The sequence below is a fragment of the Salvelinus sp. IW2-2015 genome, linkage group LG35, assembly GCF_002910315.2.
Source record: "Salvelinus sp. IW2-2015 linkage group LG35, ASM291031v2, whole genome shotgun sequence".
Lineage (NCBI taxonomy): Eukaryota > Metazoa > Chordata > Actinopteri > Salmoniformes > Salmonidae > Salvelinus > Salvelinus sp. IW2-2015.
In genome coordinates, this window is record NC_036874.1 from 3,055,971 (window position 1) to 3,074,666 (window position 18,696).

Consider the following 18,696-nt stretch of genomic DNA (forward strand, 5'->3'; position numbering starts at 1 on the left):
ACAACTTTGTTTCCACAACACGTATCAGCTGACTCTCATATCTCAGTTACCATGGCAACACATGACCTGCCATGACCACTTTTGAATACACTATAACCCATGATAAGGTGATTTTGTTATCATGGCCATACTCTATTCAAGGTAGAATGCCTGTGGGTAGAGTTTTGTTTGTTGCATGATGAAAGTGGATTTGGACTGTAGCTCGGAAACTGGCAAGGACATTCTTAATTATGCTAGAGGATATTTTATACCTTGACACACCTTCACTTTTAAAATAATGATATAATCTGGTGTTCATACCATAGACCGTATGGGTCATATTGTAAAGGACTGTTTCCATGTGCAGTCCAGATTATCTTATATTTTTTCTCGATCGCATACAAGCAATTTTGGGATCTGTGTTGAAATGTAGCTACACTGAGTGTACAAAACATTAAGAATACTTTCCTAATATTGAGTTTCACCCCCCACTCCCGTTTGCCCTCAGAACAGCCTCAATTCGTCGTGGCATGGACTCTAAAAGGTGTTGAAAGCATTCCACAAGAATGCTGGCCCATGTTGACTCCAATGCTTCCCACAGTTGTGTCAAGTTGTCTGGGTGTCCTTTGGGTGGTGGATCATTCTTGATACACACCTGGCACCTACTACCATACCCCGTTCAAAGGCACTTGCATATTATGTCTTGCTCATTCACCCTCTGAATGGCACACATACACAATCCATGTCTCAATTGTCTCAAGGCTTTACAATTATTATTTAACCTGTCTCCTCCCCTGATTGAAATGGATTTAACAAGTGACATCAATAAGGGATCATAGCTTTCACTTGGTCAGTCTATTTCATGGAAATGTTTTATTTAATTCGAACCTTTATTTAACTAGGCAAGTCAGTTAAGAACAAATTCTTATTTACAATGACAGCCTAGGAACAGTGGGTTAACTGCCTTGTTCAGGGGCAGAATGACAGGTGTTTACTTTGCCAGCTCGAGGATTTGAATTTGCGACCTTTCAGTAACTAGTCCAACGATCTAACCACCAGGGTCCATGCCGGCTGGAAAGAGCGGGTATTCCTAATGTTTTGTACAGTCAGTGTAGTTTTGATGAATGTATTAATGTTTTGAGAAGGCAACTACATTTTAAAAATGCATTTACTGTTATTCAAAGGCCACAGAGTTTAGTGTCTTGTGAAAAATACTGTTCCAAAAAAKTGCTTTTATGGGTTTGAGAAACACTGTACAAGTCTTTTTGCAGTGTCTCATGCAATCCAGTAGATGGCGATGTATAAGTAGCTTTGAACCACTCAGGACATGGGCCTTACTCAAAAAGAGAAAAGTATTTGCAGTATTTACATTTGAGGAGCCTATCAGAGACTTATTTTATTTTTGAGATCCAGCATCTATTAGTATAATGTAATGTAACATTGGACACAGTCATAAAAGGTAACTCTTTTAATTTGAAAAACAAACATAGACACCATCTATTCATTTGGCAAGAAACATCTCAATTTAGATGTGACTCATTAAAAGCCAATTGGGGAGAAAACCCTCTTCAGGGACTGTAATTGTTTGAGTGGTATCTAGCAAACTAAAATAACATGAATTTTGTTTTGGTGGCAAACACTCTCAAACAAGACTATATCATCCGCTTATTGAAATAATTTTAACATTCTGTACTATTAAAAAACATTGCATTTATCGTACAACAGATTCTACTGCATAGACCAGCGCACTTTTCTACATTCAACTGAAAAGTTTATATAGGAATAATCAAGATTAAGGTGTGTGAATAGTTATTGACATTATAGTTTATGGCTACCGGTACCTATTTTACAGTAATGTATATGCATGTAAAATTATTAGGGGACAGTATGGCAATTCAAAACGCACACAAACAGTCAAATCTACCGCATAATTTCCACAAACAGTTGGAGCCACTAAAGGTGAAAAACATTGCAATGAAATAYTGAGTGAGTCGACACACAGCATCTTTTGGTTATTTGTTTAAATACAAAGYACATGGGGGYYAAATCGTGTCCTGCTTTGTCAGTCTGTGTGTGCTTGCTGGTGGCGAGTTACAGTGTGAGTATTGGGCGGAGCAGAAACAGGAGTAATGGGCGGAAGGGAGAACAGCAACACAGGTAAAAGCAGCACACCTCTGATCTCCAATGGCACAGTACCACKTCCCTCTTGGGAAGACAGCACCACTCTCTAAAAAACAACCACCATTGGACAAAATACAGGCCAACTCCACCCATCAATTTTTATCTCTTGACGCAGAACCAGGAAGTCGATTTGACCTGCTGCCAGGTGGGCATTTGGTTCCTAGCACTCACTGGCCCGAGCTGTGGACAGAAAGAAAGATGACTTAATATATGGAATCATTAAAAGCAATTAATTACCAAGCCATGTGAGATAACACAGACATACGGCTCTCCGTTGGGCAGCCATAATGATCATGTCATCCATGTCCCCAGATCACAGGCAAAACAGTGACAGCCATGACTATAGTTCTGGACTGGATAAGAGTTTTTGGACAGATTGAGAGCTTTTTGATGATAAGCACAATTAATATTAGCAGCACAGATGCGCAGTGCAATTCTGTTCAGCAGTGGGAAGGATGTGCCCCACCCAGCCTACATCAGCTGGTGAGCTACAGGGGGAGCAAGCGATGAGTGTGGGCAGATAGGCAGACAAGCTCCYCTCCGACTCCGCCTATACAAGTTTTTCAATGAATTGTAATATTTGTAGCTACTTTTTAAGAAAATACCTGCAGTCAACTTGTGCAAAACATTAGGAGATAAAGCAGATTGCGTTCTTCATTTCACGTGTCATATTATTTTACATTATGAAGCTTACCGTAGTCCACCAGAACGGTTGAGCCAGTCACATGTTTGTTTGTAAATAGCACAATGGGAGAAAGCGGGAGCAGGTGAGTCCAGCTGTGTATTTGGTTTAACTTGCTAGTTAGCTAAGTAACTGGCTGAATTAACAAGGAGACGGGGCATCATATAGTTCTAGCTTTCTACTGTGTTTGAGAAGTCAAAGTGCTTAGGATGAGTTATCTATACAGCTGTCACTGCTATTTTGATTTCCTAGCATGTGGTCTCCTCTCTGTTCTCGGCAGCCTCAGTCTGCTCCTCTGCTCTTTTCTCCGAGCAGAGCAGGCAGACAGGCCGTGGCCCTAACGACTCCACACAGACACAGTGTGTACACATGCTGCTCTAGAGCAAGCGGCAAAACTGAATTCATTTGCACAATTTCTCTCGTTGACATTTGCTTGTCACGATCGTTATATGGTGGAAGAGAGGAGGACCAAAGCGCAGCGTAGTTTGAATACATCTTCTATTTTTAATGAAGACGAAAACGAAGAACACTTTACAAACTACAAAAAACGAACGAACGTGACGCTATAATCCAAAATAGTGCTGACAATCACCCACGAACTACCTAATGAATATGGCTGCCTAAATATGGTTCCCAATCAGAGACAACGATAGACAGCTGTCTCTAATTGAGAACCAATCTAGGCAACCATAGACATACATACACCTAGACAAYACACTGCCCCATAAACATACAAAACCCCTAGACAATACAAAWCACATACATCCCCCATGTCACACCCTGACCTAACTAAAATAATAAAGAAAACAAAGATAACTAAGGCCAGGGCGTGACAGTCCAAACTCACCAAAAAGGACCTTCGGTAGCTACTACCTATATATGTATAACTTTATGAACTGGATTGCATGTCTTTGCAATTATTTTATTTTTYCTTGCACTCATTAGCATATTTAGCATATCAGCCTCCATGGAAATTACTTTTACTTGTCTATTTTTTGTTGTTGTTGCCTTTTAATGGACCCTTGTTTACTAAGCCAGTAATACCGTAAATCCCGGGATGCGAGAAGGACGGTTTGACGATATGAAAATCTGGATACCGCTCAACCCTACAGGCGACTTTCTTGCTTCCCCGTAGCTAGCCAGTCACCACCACTTCTAGTTAGCTACCCTTTGCCTGGTAAGAAACACAAGCTGCTTTACAAAATTAAAAACAATAGCAGAATTTAATTTAATAGTAAAACAACAGTCTAGCTATGTTTTTCTATCCCTTGAGTATAGAAAAGTAGTCTGGAGGGCCTCCCGGCTGGCGCAGTGGTCTAAGGCACTGCATTGCTGTGCTATCTGTGCCACCAGACASTCTGGGTTCGCGCCGAGGCTCTGTCGCAGCCGGCTGCGACGGGGAGGTCCGTGGGGCGACGCACAATTGGCCTAGCGTCGTACGGGTTAGGGAGGGTTTGGCCGGTAGGGATATCCTTGTCTCATKGCGCACTAGCGACTCCTGTGGTGGGCCGGGCYCAGTGCGCGCTAACCAGGTCGCCAGGTGCACGGTGTTTCCTCCGACACATTGGTGCGTTAAGAAGCAGTGCGGCTTGGTTGGGTTGTGTTTCGGAGGATGCATGGCTTTCYACCTTCGTCTCTCCCGAGCCCGTACGGGAGTTGTAGCGATGAGACAAGATAGTAACTACTAACAATTGGATACCACGAAATTGGGGAGAAAAGGGGGTAATTATTATTATTTTTTATTTWAAAAAWATATATAWAAAAAAGTCTGTCTTTGAATTTGTAGTCTCGCTCAACCCTCCCACTTTCCCCACTGCATTTCATAGCCAGGTTCTGTAACCAACGAAGCCAAATCTCCCTCTTTTCCTCAGAGAAACGGCTTGATTCTAGATATGACCCATAATCCCAGAGCTACGTTTTTCTCTTTCTGTCATGCATTGATGGACAATCTGGTGCGCATTCAGCAGGATGCAACATTTTGGAATGTTCAGATAGAAATATGCTATGTTGAACAAACATGCTTCTGACATGTTGAATAAGGAATAACGTCGGCTGTATTCATGGAAGTTCTATCTGCAACGTCTGAGAACATTTTGCAACTGAACGTGGCCCTGGTAACATTACAATTAGCCTATATGCAGACATTTGGTGGCACAGAAAAAAAAGTAAAGGGATAGAAAACAATTTATTGACTAAATTCCTCTTGCCACTACACTATATTTGATTGGGTAAATTACTTAATTTTGACTTAATGTTGTCTCTTATACACATCTAGATGTGTATAAGAGACAAACGTGGCACTGGTAACATTACAATTAGCCTATATGCAGACATTTGGTGGCACAGAAAAAAAAGTAAAGGGATAGAAAACAATTTATTGACTAAATTCCTCTTGCCACTACACTATATTTGATTGGGTAAATTACTTAATTTTGAGTTAATGTGAACCCAGTGACTCACTTGAGCACTTGGACTAGGACTCGAGCACTGGGACTAGGACTCGAGCACTGGGACTAGGACTCGAGCACTGGGACTAGGACTTCAGCCATAGGGACTTGTGACTCGACGATTGGTGACTTAGACTTGGACTCGGAAGTGAGCACAGGGGACTCGATTCGGACTCAAGGTTTAGTGTCTCGACTACATCATCAGACAAAACAGTCCTTAGCTCCCGTTCAAAGTCATTAGCCCCAGTTCTACTTTTGYACACCAATGTAGCTGCGGCATCTGTGGAACACTGATAACAATGGCAATGACGTGACTGAGTGATGAAAGTGCAACCAATACTATTTTGTCAATACCATGCAGCACCATCTGGTGAATGTGCTACTCTCCCTKTCTCTCGCTACCTCTCTCTCTCTCTCGCTGAGCTTGTATGTGTCTGTTTGTTTTGTATGTAATGTGTAATATGTATGTAGACTGAATTAGGAATTTACATGACCAAATAATTCTTATATATTCTTATATGCAGTACCAGTCAAAAGTTTGGACACACCTACTCATTCAAGGGATTTTTACTATTTTCTACATTGTAGAATAATAATGAAGACATCAAAACGATGAAATAACACATATGGAATCATGTAGTAACCAAAAAAGTGTTAAACAAATCTAAATATATTTTATATTTGAGATTCTTCAAAGTAGCCACACTTTGCCTTGGTGACAGCTTTGCACACTCTTGGCATTCTCTCACCCAGCTTCCAAAATGTTGACTGGTACTGTATGTTTGTCATTTTTTTGCTGTTGGGAAGAGAATAGATGCAGAAAGATAGGACAAGCCTATGTATGTTTGTGCACATGGAAGTCAGTGGTTTATGTTTAACATAGGTTAATGAGGCAATATAAATGTGATGTGATGAAAAGGCATTTAGACTAAAATTGGCCACTGTTTTCTTAATTTTGACAATAACTAGACTAAATCCTTATTCAAATGACAAAATTGCGACTTAGTTATATTTTAGCTAAAATGACTAAGACTAGACTAAATCTAAAAAAGAGCGCCAAAATTGGAGGGAGTTAGTGAGTCATGGTGGAAAGAATCTGTCAGCCAGTGTTTGGGTCTCTGTGCCACCTGTGTGATAGCAGGACTGGCATACAACACAGCCAATGCCTGCTGACAGTGTTATCTATGCCAAGGCCTGGCAGTAGGCAACTAARACTGAAACAGATGGAGAGCGTAATAACAAGATAACGCCCAAACCATCCGTTGCTCCAACATAGCAGCAGATTTATAATCCTTTTTTCTGAAGAGGATATTTTGTAATGATCACTCAAACATGCCAGTCAGTTATATATGTTAATTATATTTCTAGCAAAGACTATGCATCCAGGTGGCTAGGAATCATCCAGTGTACAGTGTGGACCAATCAGAGAGGAGATTGAGAGGTCAGGGGAACAGACCTTGGTCGTTGAGTGGCTGGGCAGCGTTGCTTCCTGACCTCCTCCTGCAGAGAGAAAACCAGCGTGTCAACTCACACTACATTCCATTATACATTACGACACCTAGCTACATAACACACACACATACACCTACCTGAACGTACAGTTTCACACAAAGTGTGTGCCCTGATCTGGACTGAACTGAGCATGCACTGATCCGATAGATCATTTACCTTTTGTCCTGGTTGAACTTGCATCTGCAGTGTCCGCCTGTTATAAGAAGAAATGGTCACAAGTCAATCTGTGTCCTACGTTGATGTGAGCATGTGTAAATACATGCTATGACTGTGRCATCATGTGTGAGTATGTGTATGTGTTTATGTGATGGAGTCTTACTGAAGAGGATGGTGATGCCGATCAGACACAGAACTGCTGCCAGGATCAACCCCCCAACACGTAGCCTGTGATAATCTGAACAGAGAGAGAGCGACAGAGAGCGAGAGAGAGAGCAGGAGAGAGAGCAGGAGAGAGAGCAGGAGAGAGTGCAGGTGAGAGAGTGCAGGAGTGAGAGAGCAGGATAGAGAAGAATGGAAAAGAGAGAGTGAAAGGAAAAAAGCATTAATCATACACAGTAAGCCAGGAATGTTGAGTTGTTGAGTGTTCTAAAAGATGTATCTCTCTGCTCACCAAAGGTAAATGGATCCTCCTCCTCCACTGTAGGGACAAAAATATGACAAATGTCAGTTTATACAGCATCTGGACACCTTCGAAAATAATACAAAGAACTGGAACGCACCCAACCTCAAATTTGGCAAATTGCGAATGGCCTACTTTAATTTGTGAATCAATGATTTATTTGGAGACCATATTATTGCATGTCAAAAGATTTAGAGTAATAAAACTATGGAACACTATTATGATAAACAATTGTCAGTTACATACTTTCTTTCTGCTCCTCTGCGAACACAAGGGACGCAACTGCTAACAGAAGAGACACAATGGTAAGCACACAGCATAATGCATTGACAACATGGCATCCCAACAATGTCCCAAACAAGTCAGCTTTCCGTCCCTGTGACAWGTGCACTTGTAACTMTAGTGGTCTCTCAACYGCMTTSACCTTGAATAGCACTGGAGAAGGTCAATGAATCTATCCTTCCTCTATTTAGTTCTAGATTGGTATACTATTCATATCCATAACCATATGTATTTCATAAAATTACAAAAACATATTCTCTCTCTCACTCAAAACATACAGTAGTATGTACTGTGCTGAATACTGAGCCAGAGTTGTGAGTGAAGACTGGGCAAAACAAGATGAACAGAGATTGTAGCTTTGGGGAAACCTAAGCAGGAAGTGGTATTAATAGCTGTGTATGATTGGTCTTTAAGACCTGCCACTCACATGTCAATAAAAGCAAAGCAGAGATATTTGCCATCTTCAAACTCTCTTTCACCTGGGGAAGACAGAAAATAAACAATTGAGTGAAACAAAGTAATGGCATAATAATATGATCATATTATAATATTAGACTGACTTTATATGATAAAGTATCTGAGCATTATGACTGCAGTGCACCCTAGCAAATTGGCACTCATCCTCCCTGCCCTTTTCACACCCACATAAGCAGCTCTGCTATTCAAAATGAAAAAATGTTTACCCGCTTGATTGTCTGATCAAGGCTCCACTTGTAGAATTAAATTACCCTTGTCCCACTACCTATTTGATTTGATTAGACCTTTTCAAACCCGGGAAGCTAATGGTAGCTCATATAGTGCCCAAAACTGGCTCACACCAGTTCCAATGTCAACAGAGACCCGACACAAAGTTTAGCTTTCCCTGGAGTCCCATTTCTGATTTAGATTTGTACAAAATGGCTTCTGAGCAGCATAGCCCATGTGATCTTGAATGTTGTCCAGAGTGCTTTGCTTCATCTCATGCCAAACCTTCAAACCCAATTATGTTTCAGCTTTTCCTTGTTCAATATATATTTGGGGATATAATGTCTTTATAATCATATAACTGTCAAATGACATAAAGGAGTAGAAAATCCACATGGGAAAAAATGCTTGATCATTGAGCATGGCTCCAGCGACAAAACATAAAGTAACTAGACCCCAGTGATTTTCCATCACACCTTATGAATAAAAGACAAAGAGAGGAAATCACCTCACCCATCAGCAACCACACACTAACAACAACCCACCCTCAGGTTTCTAAAGTATCCATGAGAAAAAGAGAGACAATGGGAACCACATAACAAACATGCTGGGACTGGAGCAGAGTTCCAGGGATTTGGCCTTCTTCGATCATACTCTGCCTAACATGATGTTTCTGAAAGGGCTGGCTACTGATTTGGACAGGAATGGAGTCTTGAGGAGATTTGGTAGCTAAATCCCTTATGTCACAACTGTCTTACGCTCAAATTTTGTTTCGAATCATGATAAGGCTACATTTATTTTCCGTCATGTGGTGTACGCCACCAGCCACATACTGCACAAGCACCAGATACAATCTTCAAGGATTCAGACTCCCTTCATTCTTCTCACCATATCCTATCCAGGTTCCAGGGTTTAAGAGGGTGGTACACTACACTACTAGACCATGTGTGTTGTGGTTTTTCACTATGAGCTAAAAGGGGTTTAAGAGTATAATAGGCCTACACTTTGCTATTGCATAGCGAGTAGTCAATGTTACATTATGTGAGTAACATAAATTACTATGTTTTTGGTCACTTGGTATTTTCCTGCCTTGGTAGTATAATGAAAAAACTACTATGGTACTACTTTTTTCATTGTATTACCATGGTAAATTTTTGTAAGGGCAGCTCCTATAACAACACTACAGCTCCGATAACAATACTACAGCTCCTATAACAACACTACAGCTCCTATAACAACACTACAGCTCCTATAACAATACTACAGCTCCTATAACAACACTACAGCTCCTATANACTACAGCTCCTATAACAACACTACAGCTCCTATAACAACACTACAGCTCCTATAACAATACTACAGCTCCTATAACAACACTACAGCTCCTATAACAACACTACAGCTCCTAAAACAACATTACAGCTCCTATAACAACACTACAGCTTTTATAACAACAATACAGCTCCTATAACAACACTTACAGCTCCTATAACAACACTACAGCTCCATAACAACACTACAGCTCCTATTAACAAACACATACAGGCTCAACAACACTACAGCCTTTACAACAACACTACAGCTCCTATAACAACACTACAGCTCCTATAACAACACTACAGCTCCTAAAACAACACTACAGCTCCTACAACAACACTACAGCTCCCATAACAACACTACAGCTTTTACAACAACACACAGCTAAAACAGAGAGCCTCCCTCCATCTTATAGCAAGCAGTGTATGGCGACTCATACTATTTGGCATTTGGCAGCGACCAGGGGAAAAAAATCCCTCCCTGGTTTCTTTCCGAGCGCACCCTCCCTCTACCCAGCAACGTTGGTGAGGGAGAGGGAATGCAACAAGCGGGAAGCCCTCCAAAAATCGGCCGTGGATGGTTTACGATCCAATTCAGGGAGAGAGAGGTAGACTCTACCGGGGTTCTTTCTTTCCGCGTATTCAAGTTGGGAATCATATTACAGAGTACATTTTAGCAAAAGGTGGAGGTGTGGCCGATCTTGTGAGATTCATGTAGCAATGTTTAGGGTTGTTGGTTGTCTGTTCAAGACAATGCTAGGCAGTGCTGCGGATCGTGCTTAGCCATCCCCTCAGTTCCCCACCAGGCAGATTCACTCTGGAGACCAGGCCTGGTCATAATGGGATTAGTGTTCTAACATGGGTCACGCTGGCCTTCCTGCCACTGAATGCCTGAAGCAAAGGAAGAATCAGCCGTTTGTGTGGTAACAGTACGACTCGGTTCACCCCTCTCTCTTCGCCTTGCACTGCCCTCCTCCGCGCCTACTCATTCATTTATTCATTCACTCAATACTTTTTTCATAATTTCCACCTTTATGATCAGATCCTACATTGTATCCCACTTCACTCACTAACCTGCTCATTCACAATAGGGTCTTGTCTAAACTTACGATGAGTACACACCCACACCAGTCCCACCCGCATTCACATCTGTGCTTACTCCCTTATTCACATCCACTCCCTTTCTCTTTTCCTAACTCCCTGTCATTCCATCTGGCCATCTCAGTCAGTCACGACTCACCCATTCCTCTACAGCGGGTCCAGATAGAGGGGCTAGAGGGGCTATCTGCAGTATCATTAAGAATCCCAGGAGATATATTCCAGAATGCTGGCCAGTCTGTCACATTGGTACAGTGCAGAACCCTCAATTCAAAGTTATTTCGGAGGAAGCCCAGAAGCCTAAAATATTGGATCTGAGGGCTTCAAAGAGCCTGTGGACATTTTTCTTCAAAGGGATAAAAGGAGTTAATGATGCAGCTACTCATAGGCTCCTGGCCCTGCCTGAAAAGCCATTCAWTTATGAGGTAAACAGATTACCATGTTGTAGTTCTCACTGTAATGGTAGATCACTGGAAGACTTCATTCTCCCTTCTGTTATGTGTGATTTTATAACAAATGATTCAGAAGGTCATCCTAGGACTAGCTACATTTATTAGTAGTAAGAATAATCACATAAGGGGGAAATTACTTGTGTGAAGTTACTTGTAAAGGTACTTGTGGAATTGATCAAATCTAGAATTGTTTGGTTTTCTTTGTGATTGTGAAGTCTCTTCTATTACTCTCTTCTCCCTCTATTCACTCTGCCTACCAACATGAGGAGGATTGGAGATCAAGTTTCTGCGGCTCCCACTACAGAGGCAGAGAGACGTAATGCCAGCTGGGTAAAGGTTTGAGTAACAGCAGTGTCCAATGCCATATAACTAATCTAAGAGTTCCATGAGGCCTCGGAACAGGTAAGTTTGTCTTTCCATATCACACAATACGGGCTCCCGAGTGGTGCAGCGGTCTAAGGTCACTGCATCTCAGTGCTAGAGGTGTCATTACAGACCCTGGTTCGATTCCAGGCTGTATCACAACCAGCCGTGATTGGGAGTCCCATAGGGCGGCGCACAATTGGCCCAGCGTCTGTTGTTAACTGACTTGCCTAGTAAAAAAATCAAAAATCAAAAAAGACCACTGAAAGATTGTCATGCTGAGGAACAAAGCTTCAATGTCAGATGTGTGTGTTGATGAAACTCCCAACTATGACCTAGTCACTGCTCCACACTCACAGGGGTTCTGTGTAAACAGAATGTTTACAGTGAATATGTGTTTGTCCTGTGTGTGTGTGTGTGTGTGTGTATGTGTACAACTCCCACTATGACCCAGTCAGCTCTCCATACTCATACAGGTTCACTCTTCGCTCCCCCATAGAGAGGATCTGGCCTGGCTCATAAAGGATGCGGTGCAGGAATCTAGCGTGTAGGAATCTAGCATGCAGGAATTTAGCGTGCAGCTAATTTAGGAACAAAACATGCCACTGAGACTAGGCAGCACCCTTTGAGGTATAATAGGAACACACACACACTGGGAAACCATTCTAATGTGGTAAGGGACTGTGATAGAGTACTACAGTATTGCATGTATGTATTCATATTACATCTGGAATAAAGAACATCTGATATTTAACCTATTTATTTCATGCTGTCAGAATTGTTGATTAAAAACGTTCTGGGTACATACTTCCACGCTGTCTCACAACCAAAACCGAACCAGACAGACACGAATACCAGACGTTTTTGTGAACGTTTTAAGTTAGCTGGGTAAACTGTAGTCGATATTTGCTCATACAGAGTGTTGTATTTCTGTCAGTCAGCCATAGATGGCTATTGAAGCTAGAGGTCGACCGATTCATCGGAATGGCCAATTAATTAGGGCCGATTTCAAGTTTTCATAACAATCGGTAATCAGCATTTTTGGACACCGATCATGGCCGATTACATTGCACTCCATGAGGAGACTGCGTGGCAGGCTGACCACCTGTTACGCGAGTGCAGCAAGGAGCCAAGGTAAGGTGCTAGCTAGCATTAAACGTATCTTATAAAAAACAATAAATCTTAACATAATCACTAGTTAACTACACATGGTTGTTAATATTACTAGTTTATCTAGCTTGTCCTGCGTTGCATATAATCGATGCGGTGCCTGTTAATTTATCATTGAATCACAGCCTACTTCGCCAAATGTGTGATTTAACAAGCGCATTCGCAGAACAAGCACTGTCGTTGCACCAATGTGTACTTAACCATAAACATCAATGCCTTTCTTAAAATCAATACACAAGTATATATTTTTAAACATGCATATTTAGTTAATATTGCCTGCTAACATGAATTTCTTTTAACTAGGGAAATMGTGTTACTTCTCTTGCATTCTGTGCAACAGAGTCAGGGTATATGCAGCAGTTTGGGCCGCCTGGCTCGTTGCGAACTGCGTTAAGACCATTTCTTCCTAACAAAGACAGCCAACTTCGCCAAATGTGGGATTATTATCAAAAGCACATTTGCGAAAAAAGCACAATCGTTGCACGAATGTACCTAACCATAAACATCAATGCCTTTCTTAAAATCAATACACAGAAGTATATATTTTTTTAAACCTGCATATTTAGTTAAAATAAATTCATGTCAGCAGGCAATATTAAACGAGGGAAATTGTGACACTTCTCTTGCATTCTTTGCACGCAGAGTCAGGGTATATGCAACAGTTTGGGCCGCCTGGCTCTTGCGAACTAATTTGCCAGAATTTTATGTAATTATGACATAACATTGAAGGTTGTGCAATGTAACTGCAATATTTAGACTTATGGATGTCACCCGTTAYATTAAATACGGAACGGTTCCGTATTTCACTGAAAGAATAAACGTTTGGTTTTCGAAATGATAGTTTCCGGATTTGACCATATTAATGACCTAAGGCTCGTATTTCTGTGTGTTATTATATTATAATTAAGTCTATGATTTGAGGCAGCAGCAGGCTCGTAAGCATTCATTCAAACAGCACTTTACAGCGTTTGCCAGCAGCTCTTCGCAATGCTTCAAGCATTGTGCTGTTTATGACTTCAAGCCTATCAACTCCCGAGATTAGGCTGGCAATACTAAAGTACCTATTAGAACATCCAATAGTCAAAGGTATATGAAATACAAATGGTATAGAGAAAAACAGTCCTATAATAACTACAACCTAAAACTTCTTACCTGGGAATATTGAAGACTCATGTTAAAAGGAACCACCAGCTTTTATATGTTCTCGTGTTCTGAGCAAGGAACTTAAACGTTAGCTTTCTTACATGGCATATATTGCACTTTTACTTTCTTCTCCAACACTTGAACATGTTTCACTATTTATTTGAGACTAAATAGATTTTATTGATTTATTATATTAAGTTAAAATAAAAGTGTTCATTGTTCATTCTGTATTGTTGTAATTGTCATTATTACAAAAAATCGGCCGATTTATCGGCATCGGCTTTTTGGTCCTGCAATAATCGGTATCGGCGTTGAAAAATCATAATCGGCCGACCTCTAATTGAAGCTACTTCCTTGTTGCTAGTGTTTGATGAAGGAGTAGCTGCTGGAGCAAAGCAGGGCAATGTGTTCCTCTGGCTGCTCAATGGAGAGGGGGGACGTGGCATACTATAACCATGACTCATCCCTCCTACCCACAGCCACAAGGTTAGCAATAGCAGGAACAGCAGCTCCACTGTTTAAAGAAGTCATACGGCCTTCTCTTCAAGGGAAAGACTTTGGTGTTGCTTTGCTGTGCTTCTGAGGCAGGGAGGCCTTGAAATAATAAGCTTTTCATATATCTGAAGTAAAGAGTGATGTTGTTGCTATGGTGAATGTGTGATGAACCCTAATTATCTGAATCTAAGTCAAATGAGCCTTAAACTGAGGAAATATAGAACCATGGCTTGCCTATCTTCTCTTGTGATTTGTAATGTCTCACAGAATAAATAAGAGTCAAACTCTGTAATCACACTGAATCTCTCATTTTTAATGAGGCAGTCTCTCCGAGGTCCTCACTTTTGAACGTTGCTCGTCCGTATTTGAGGTCTAGACAAACATGGTATATAATTAGAGCCGGCAGTAGGCGACCCACTGAAGGCAGTAGAATACGTTTAGCTTTTGAGTGTGAGATAACATTTATATGTCAGTTATAAGTCTGTCTGTCAGTATCAATCACRTTAGCAACAGCACTGTGCTGGAGTAACCACAGTGAATAAAGATCAGTCCAGGATAACAGCTCTATCAGGCTTCTTATCAGCTGAGCTGTTAGCACTGTACCAGAATCCCAGATCCCTGTTATCACAGATCCATAAGCATAGCCTACAGGAGACTTGGGACATGCAGTTTTTGTATCAGAATTTAAATAGAACAGCAATTTCATAATAACATGTCTGTCTACTAATCAATCATTCATACCATTTCAAAATGTCTATTAGCCTACCCATGTCACACTAGTGAGCAGAACATAACTGAGCCATGCTGTACTGTGTTGGCCTGGTTACGCATCACCATAGTTGCAGGAGCCATGCTGAAAAGGACAATGTGAAAATAAAATATCCAAGCCTGCATGGTAGCCTACGGTTTGGGTTGGCAGAATAGTGTGTGAAGGGTACCACCAAGCTGTTGAATAGAAATGGTAATTCAAATATAATTCCCCACACACCACAGCATGTGCACTGATGCATTTTCCATTACAGAAGGACAGCACACCAACTAGCCTACCAGTCCCAAACGTATTATCTTGCAATATTAATTTAATAACATACTTAATATTCTGATCCAGTAAAAAAAATCGATAGGCTAATGGGAGAGGATATGTAAAGTTATTATCCCATCATTACGCCTGACCACCCCTCCACCTATCAAAGCACAGCTGGACCACAACTGGATGATGAGCACAACAGACATTAACAATCTGGCTCTAGAAAAATGTATTGAATACAATAAAGGTTGGACCACATGTTCCGTTGTTTTCCATGAGCGTAATGCCAGATAAAATACTGAATATCCGCGGATTTAATTGGGTCCTCCCTCTTTTATAAGACTGCCTGGACACCAGCGCTAAACAGAATAGAAACGAGAAGAAAAGTTTCCGATGGCCGAAAAGTTGCTTTAGGCCTATTGGTTACGGACTTTTTGTTTGGATATTACAAACAACATCCAGAACACTGTTATAGAACAGCGTGAGTAACGAACTGAATTAATAAAAGCAGGTTTTTACAAATACGTCTGCGTGACGAAGAAACCGTATTTCTAATACTTGCACATGGCTCTGGCTCATATGCGCTCGTTCTGTCTGTCTCGCATAGGCCTATACTCTAGGCTACAAACTGAAAGTACATTACATGCAGGTTTGATCTTTGTTCTATAAACACAATTAATAGCCTAATAAAGATTGTACCCTTTGGAGTATTTTAGTTAGACTACTCAACGTTTCCCCAAATCTGAGCAACTCTTGTCTGGAAATAAAATGATATGCCTATAAAGAAAAGGATATGCCTATAAAGGAATTAAAGTTATTTTAAGGTCTTACGAGAGATAGGCTACTACTACTGGAAAATATAGAGTGATACGTTTGTCTTGGTCAAAGATGCGCAAAGGAAACATTTTAGAAATTACTTAGACAAGATTAGCCTATTGTTATCTTTAAGGATGATGTAATGAATAGAATAAATAACGGTTAACATACTCATACTTTTGATGAAACTACAGCTGAGCATTCACTCGAACTCTAATTGTTAGAAAATGAAAACTTACCTCCGACACGACTTAAACCCAAATGGAGATGTGTGTAGGGGGGAAAAAAACAGGAAATGTCGGGCATGGAGCGACACACAATAGACGAACGTACTCTTGAGTCAGACAGACGCCAACACCCTTTTTCACTGAGGCTCAACAGGTTTGCTCAGCTTGAAAATAGGCTGAGTTTAAATTGAAGTTGCATGCGTTGGAGAGGAGGAGGATTTTATTATTTGTTTGTCATTGGTTGCTTTCAATGACCTGTTGTTGCTATAACAAATAATTAGCCRATGTAAAAACGGTGATATGGCAGATACCAAATCGAACATTATCACATCAATATATTCAAAATAGTTGTGTAGAGTACCTGCTTTGGTTACATATTCTACTGTGAGAGCATGCACAGTGCACATCTCTGAACACAAACAGTTTTACATGTTGTTTACTTCTAACAATGGTGTTCAATGGTATTTATTTGGCTTTTCATTAATAAGAATTTACACAAACAATTGAAGGCTAATCGTTTTAGCTCAATAGAACTTTGTTTGACCATAATGCCTAGAGCCTATAGCTAAATTAAATGTATCAGTTGTTCGATCATACATCTCACTACCACCATAAAACACCTTAAAATAAACCCATATATTTTTGCCAATAAAGAAACAAAACAGTAAATAGATGTATTGTGGTCCACCCACCCTTCATCCACTCTCACATCCATTCAGGTGTCATTACATTGTCATGGCCAGAACCCTGCCCCATTCCCACCCCCGAATCTTCATCATTAGAACAACAGCAACCAGTTAGTCAGATTCCATCCTTTAGAGACGCTTAGAGTTCACTTGTGTCATCTTCAGATTTTCTTTAGTTGTTGGAGAAAGAAAATAAAAAATAGACATTGGAACAGATTAAAAAAATTACACACACAGTACAACAGTACAATGTAACAATCATATGAAAGGACATTTCTTATACAGTATAAATTAGTTGTGAAGTGTCTATGTATGCCTAGTAAAGGGTTTATAAACATATGGATAGAACATAGGCTCTTACTTGTTCTTTCTAGTGCATTTGGGATCTGAAGAGAGAATAATGAGATGTTACTACAAACACTGACAAAGTCTGGGTCTATCCTCTTGAGTTACATTCATAATGTAAGAACTTATTAGTAATTGGACTATGTGTACTTACTAAGTAGGACAAACAATCCACCTGCTACAAGCAAGCCTGCAATGATCAGGCCTCCAATTCGTAGTCTCTCATAGTCTGGGAAATTCAACATTCAACAGCTCAGGGTCACACAGGTACAATGATTCATCCAATGACAGAAGCATATTTCTGATGTCATTTCATATCCAATAAGAATATGGTCACTTACATACCACTATGTTCATTTTGTTTGGTGGTGGTTTTGAACGAGTGTAGAGGAATGAGCTACTTACTGTAAACAAATGGATCTGCAGACGAGAGAGGGGGGAGGAGAGAAAGGGAGAACAGAAAATTAACCTCAAGCAAATTAAACACATGTTGCTCTGACTGGCTGCACAGTGTGTGACTCTGGTTTAAGTGACAGTGATCAAATCTGCTGACAATAGTTAGTTCTCATTCACAGTCACTGAAAACAAGAACCTCATGAAAAACAGATGAGTCTAACAAAGAGCAAGTTTTGACCAACTCGTCAGACAACTAGAGACAACACTAAAGCAGATGTGTCTTACTTGCTTCAGTTTCCTCAAAGAATGCACAGAGAACTAGGAGAGAAAAAGAAGAAACATTTTTAAAACATTTGTCATTTGGTGGATAGATCTAAGTGTATATGTAGTTTTGATCATGTTAAGGGTCAAGGTCAACTGTCATTTCTTGGAAGGACACAAAAGGTCACAAAATGTCAAGTGCATTAAAACAATCCTGCAACATTCTTCTAAGACTAAGCATAACTTGTCTGTTGTATCACAGATTTGTAGTTCCCACTGTAGCTTTCCATACTAATGTCCATAAAATCTTTAATAAAAATATTATTTTATTTTGCAGAATTCATCTGTTGCATTACCCCATACATCTTTATCATGAAAATGTCTGATTTACCTGTCAGCAAAAGCAGAACTGAGAATTGTCCCATCTTGCACACAACCTGACTGGGAGCAAAAGGAGAAAAGGCATCTGTTATAACAGCATAACATCTCACAAGTCTAGGTCCAAGAGGCTTCTA

The 18,696-nt window shown here is 40.5% G+C and overlaps 1 protein-coding gene and 1 long non-coding RNA gene across 8 annotated transcripts in view; one reads left to right on the plus strand and one right to left on the minus strand.

The window, feature by feature from the left end:
- LOC139023739 (uncharacterized) overlaps positions 1-18,696 on the plus strand; it is a 183,684-nt gene that overhangs the window by 144,360 nt on the left and 20,628 nt on the right. The window lies entirely within an intron of this gene.
- LOC111958737 (phospholemman) overlaps positions 1,433-18,696 on the minus strand; it is a 19,413-nt gene continuing 2,149 nt past the window's right edge. Inside the window, exons 1-13 of one of the 5 annotated variants that reach the window (XM_070437501.1) lie at positions 18,573-18,635; positions 18,206-18,238; positions 17,930-17,944; positions 17,679-17,753; positions 17,541-17,565; positions 16,506-17,349; positions 8,130-8,181; positions 7,667-7,705; positions 7,412-7,438; positions 7,121-7,195; positions 6,958-6,994; positions 6,746-6,789; positions 1,433-2,340 (exon numbers count right to left, since the gene is read on the minus strand). In XM_070437501.1, coding sequence (XP_070293602.1) covers positions 2,321-2,340; positions 6,746-6,789; positions 6,958-6,994; positions 7,121-7,195; positions 7,412-7,438; positions 7,667-7,705; positions 8,130-8,163 — 276 coding nt within the window. In that variant the 5' untranslated portion in view covers positions 8,164-8,181; positions 16,506-17,349; positions 17,541-17,565; ... (2 more) ...; positions 18,206-18,238; positions 18,573-18,635 and the 3' untranslated portion in view covers positions 1,433-2,320. Of the gene's footprint in view, positions 2,341-6,745; positions 6,790-6,957; positions 6,995-7,120; positions 7,196-7,411; positions 7,439-7,666; positions 7,706-8,129; positions 8,182-16,505; positions 17,350-17,540; positions 17,566-17,678; positions 17,754-17,865; positions 17,945-18,205; positions 18,239-18,572; positions 18,636-18,696 lie in introns of those variants that run through there. The other 4 variants (XM_023979988.2, XM_070437499.1, XM_070437500.1 and 1 more) reach the window with 4 other exon arrangements.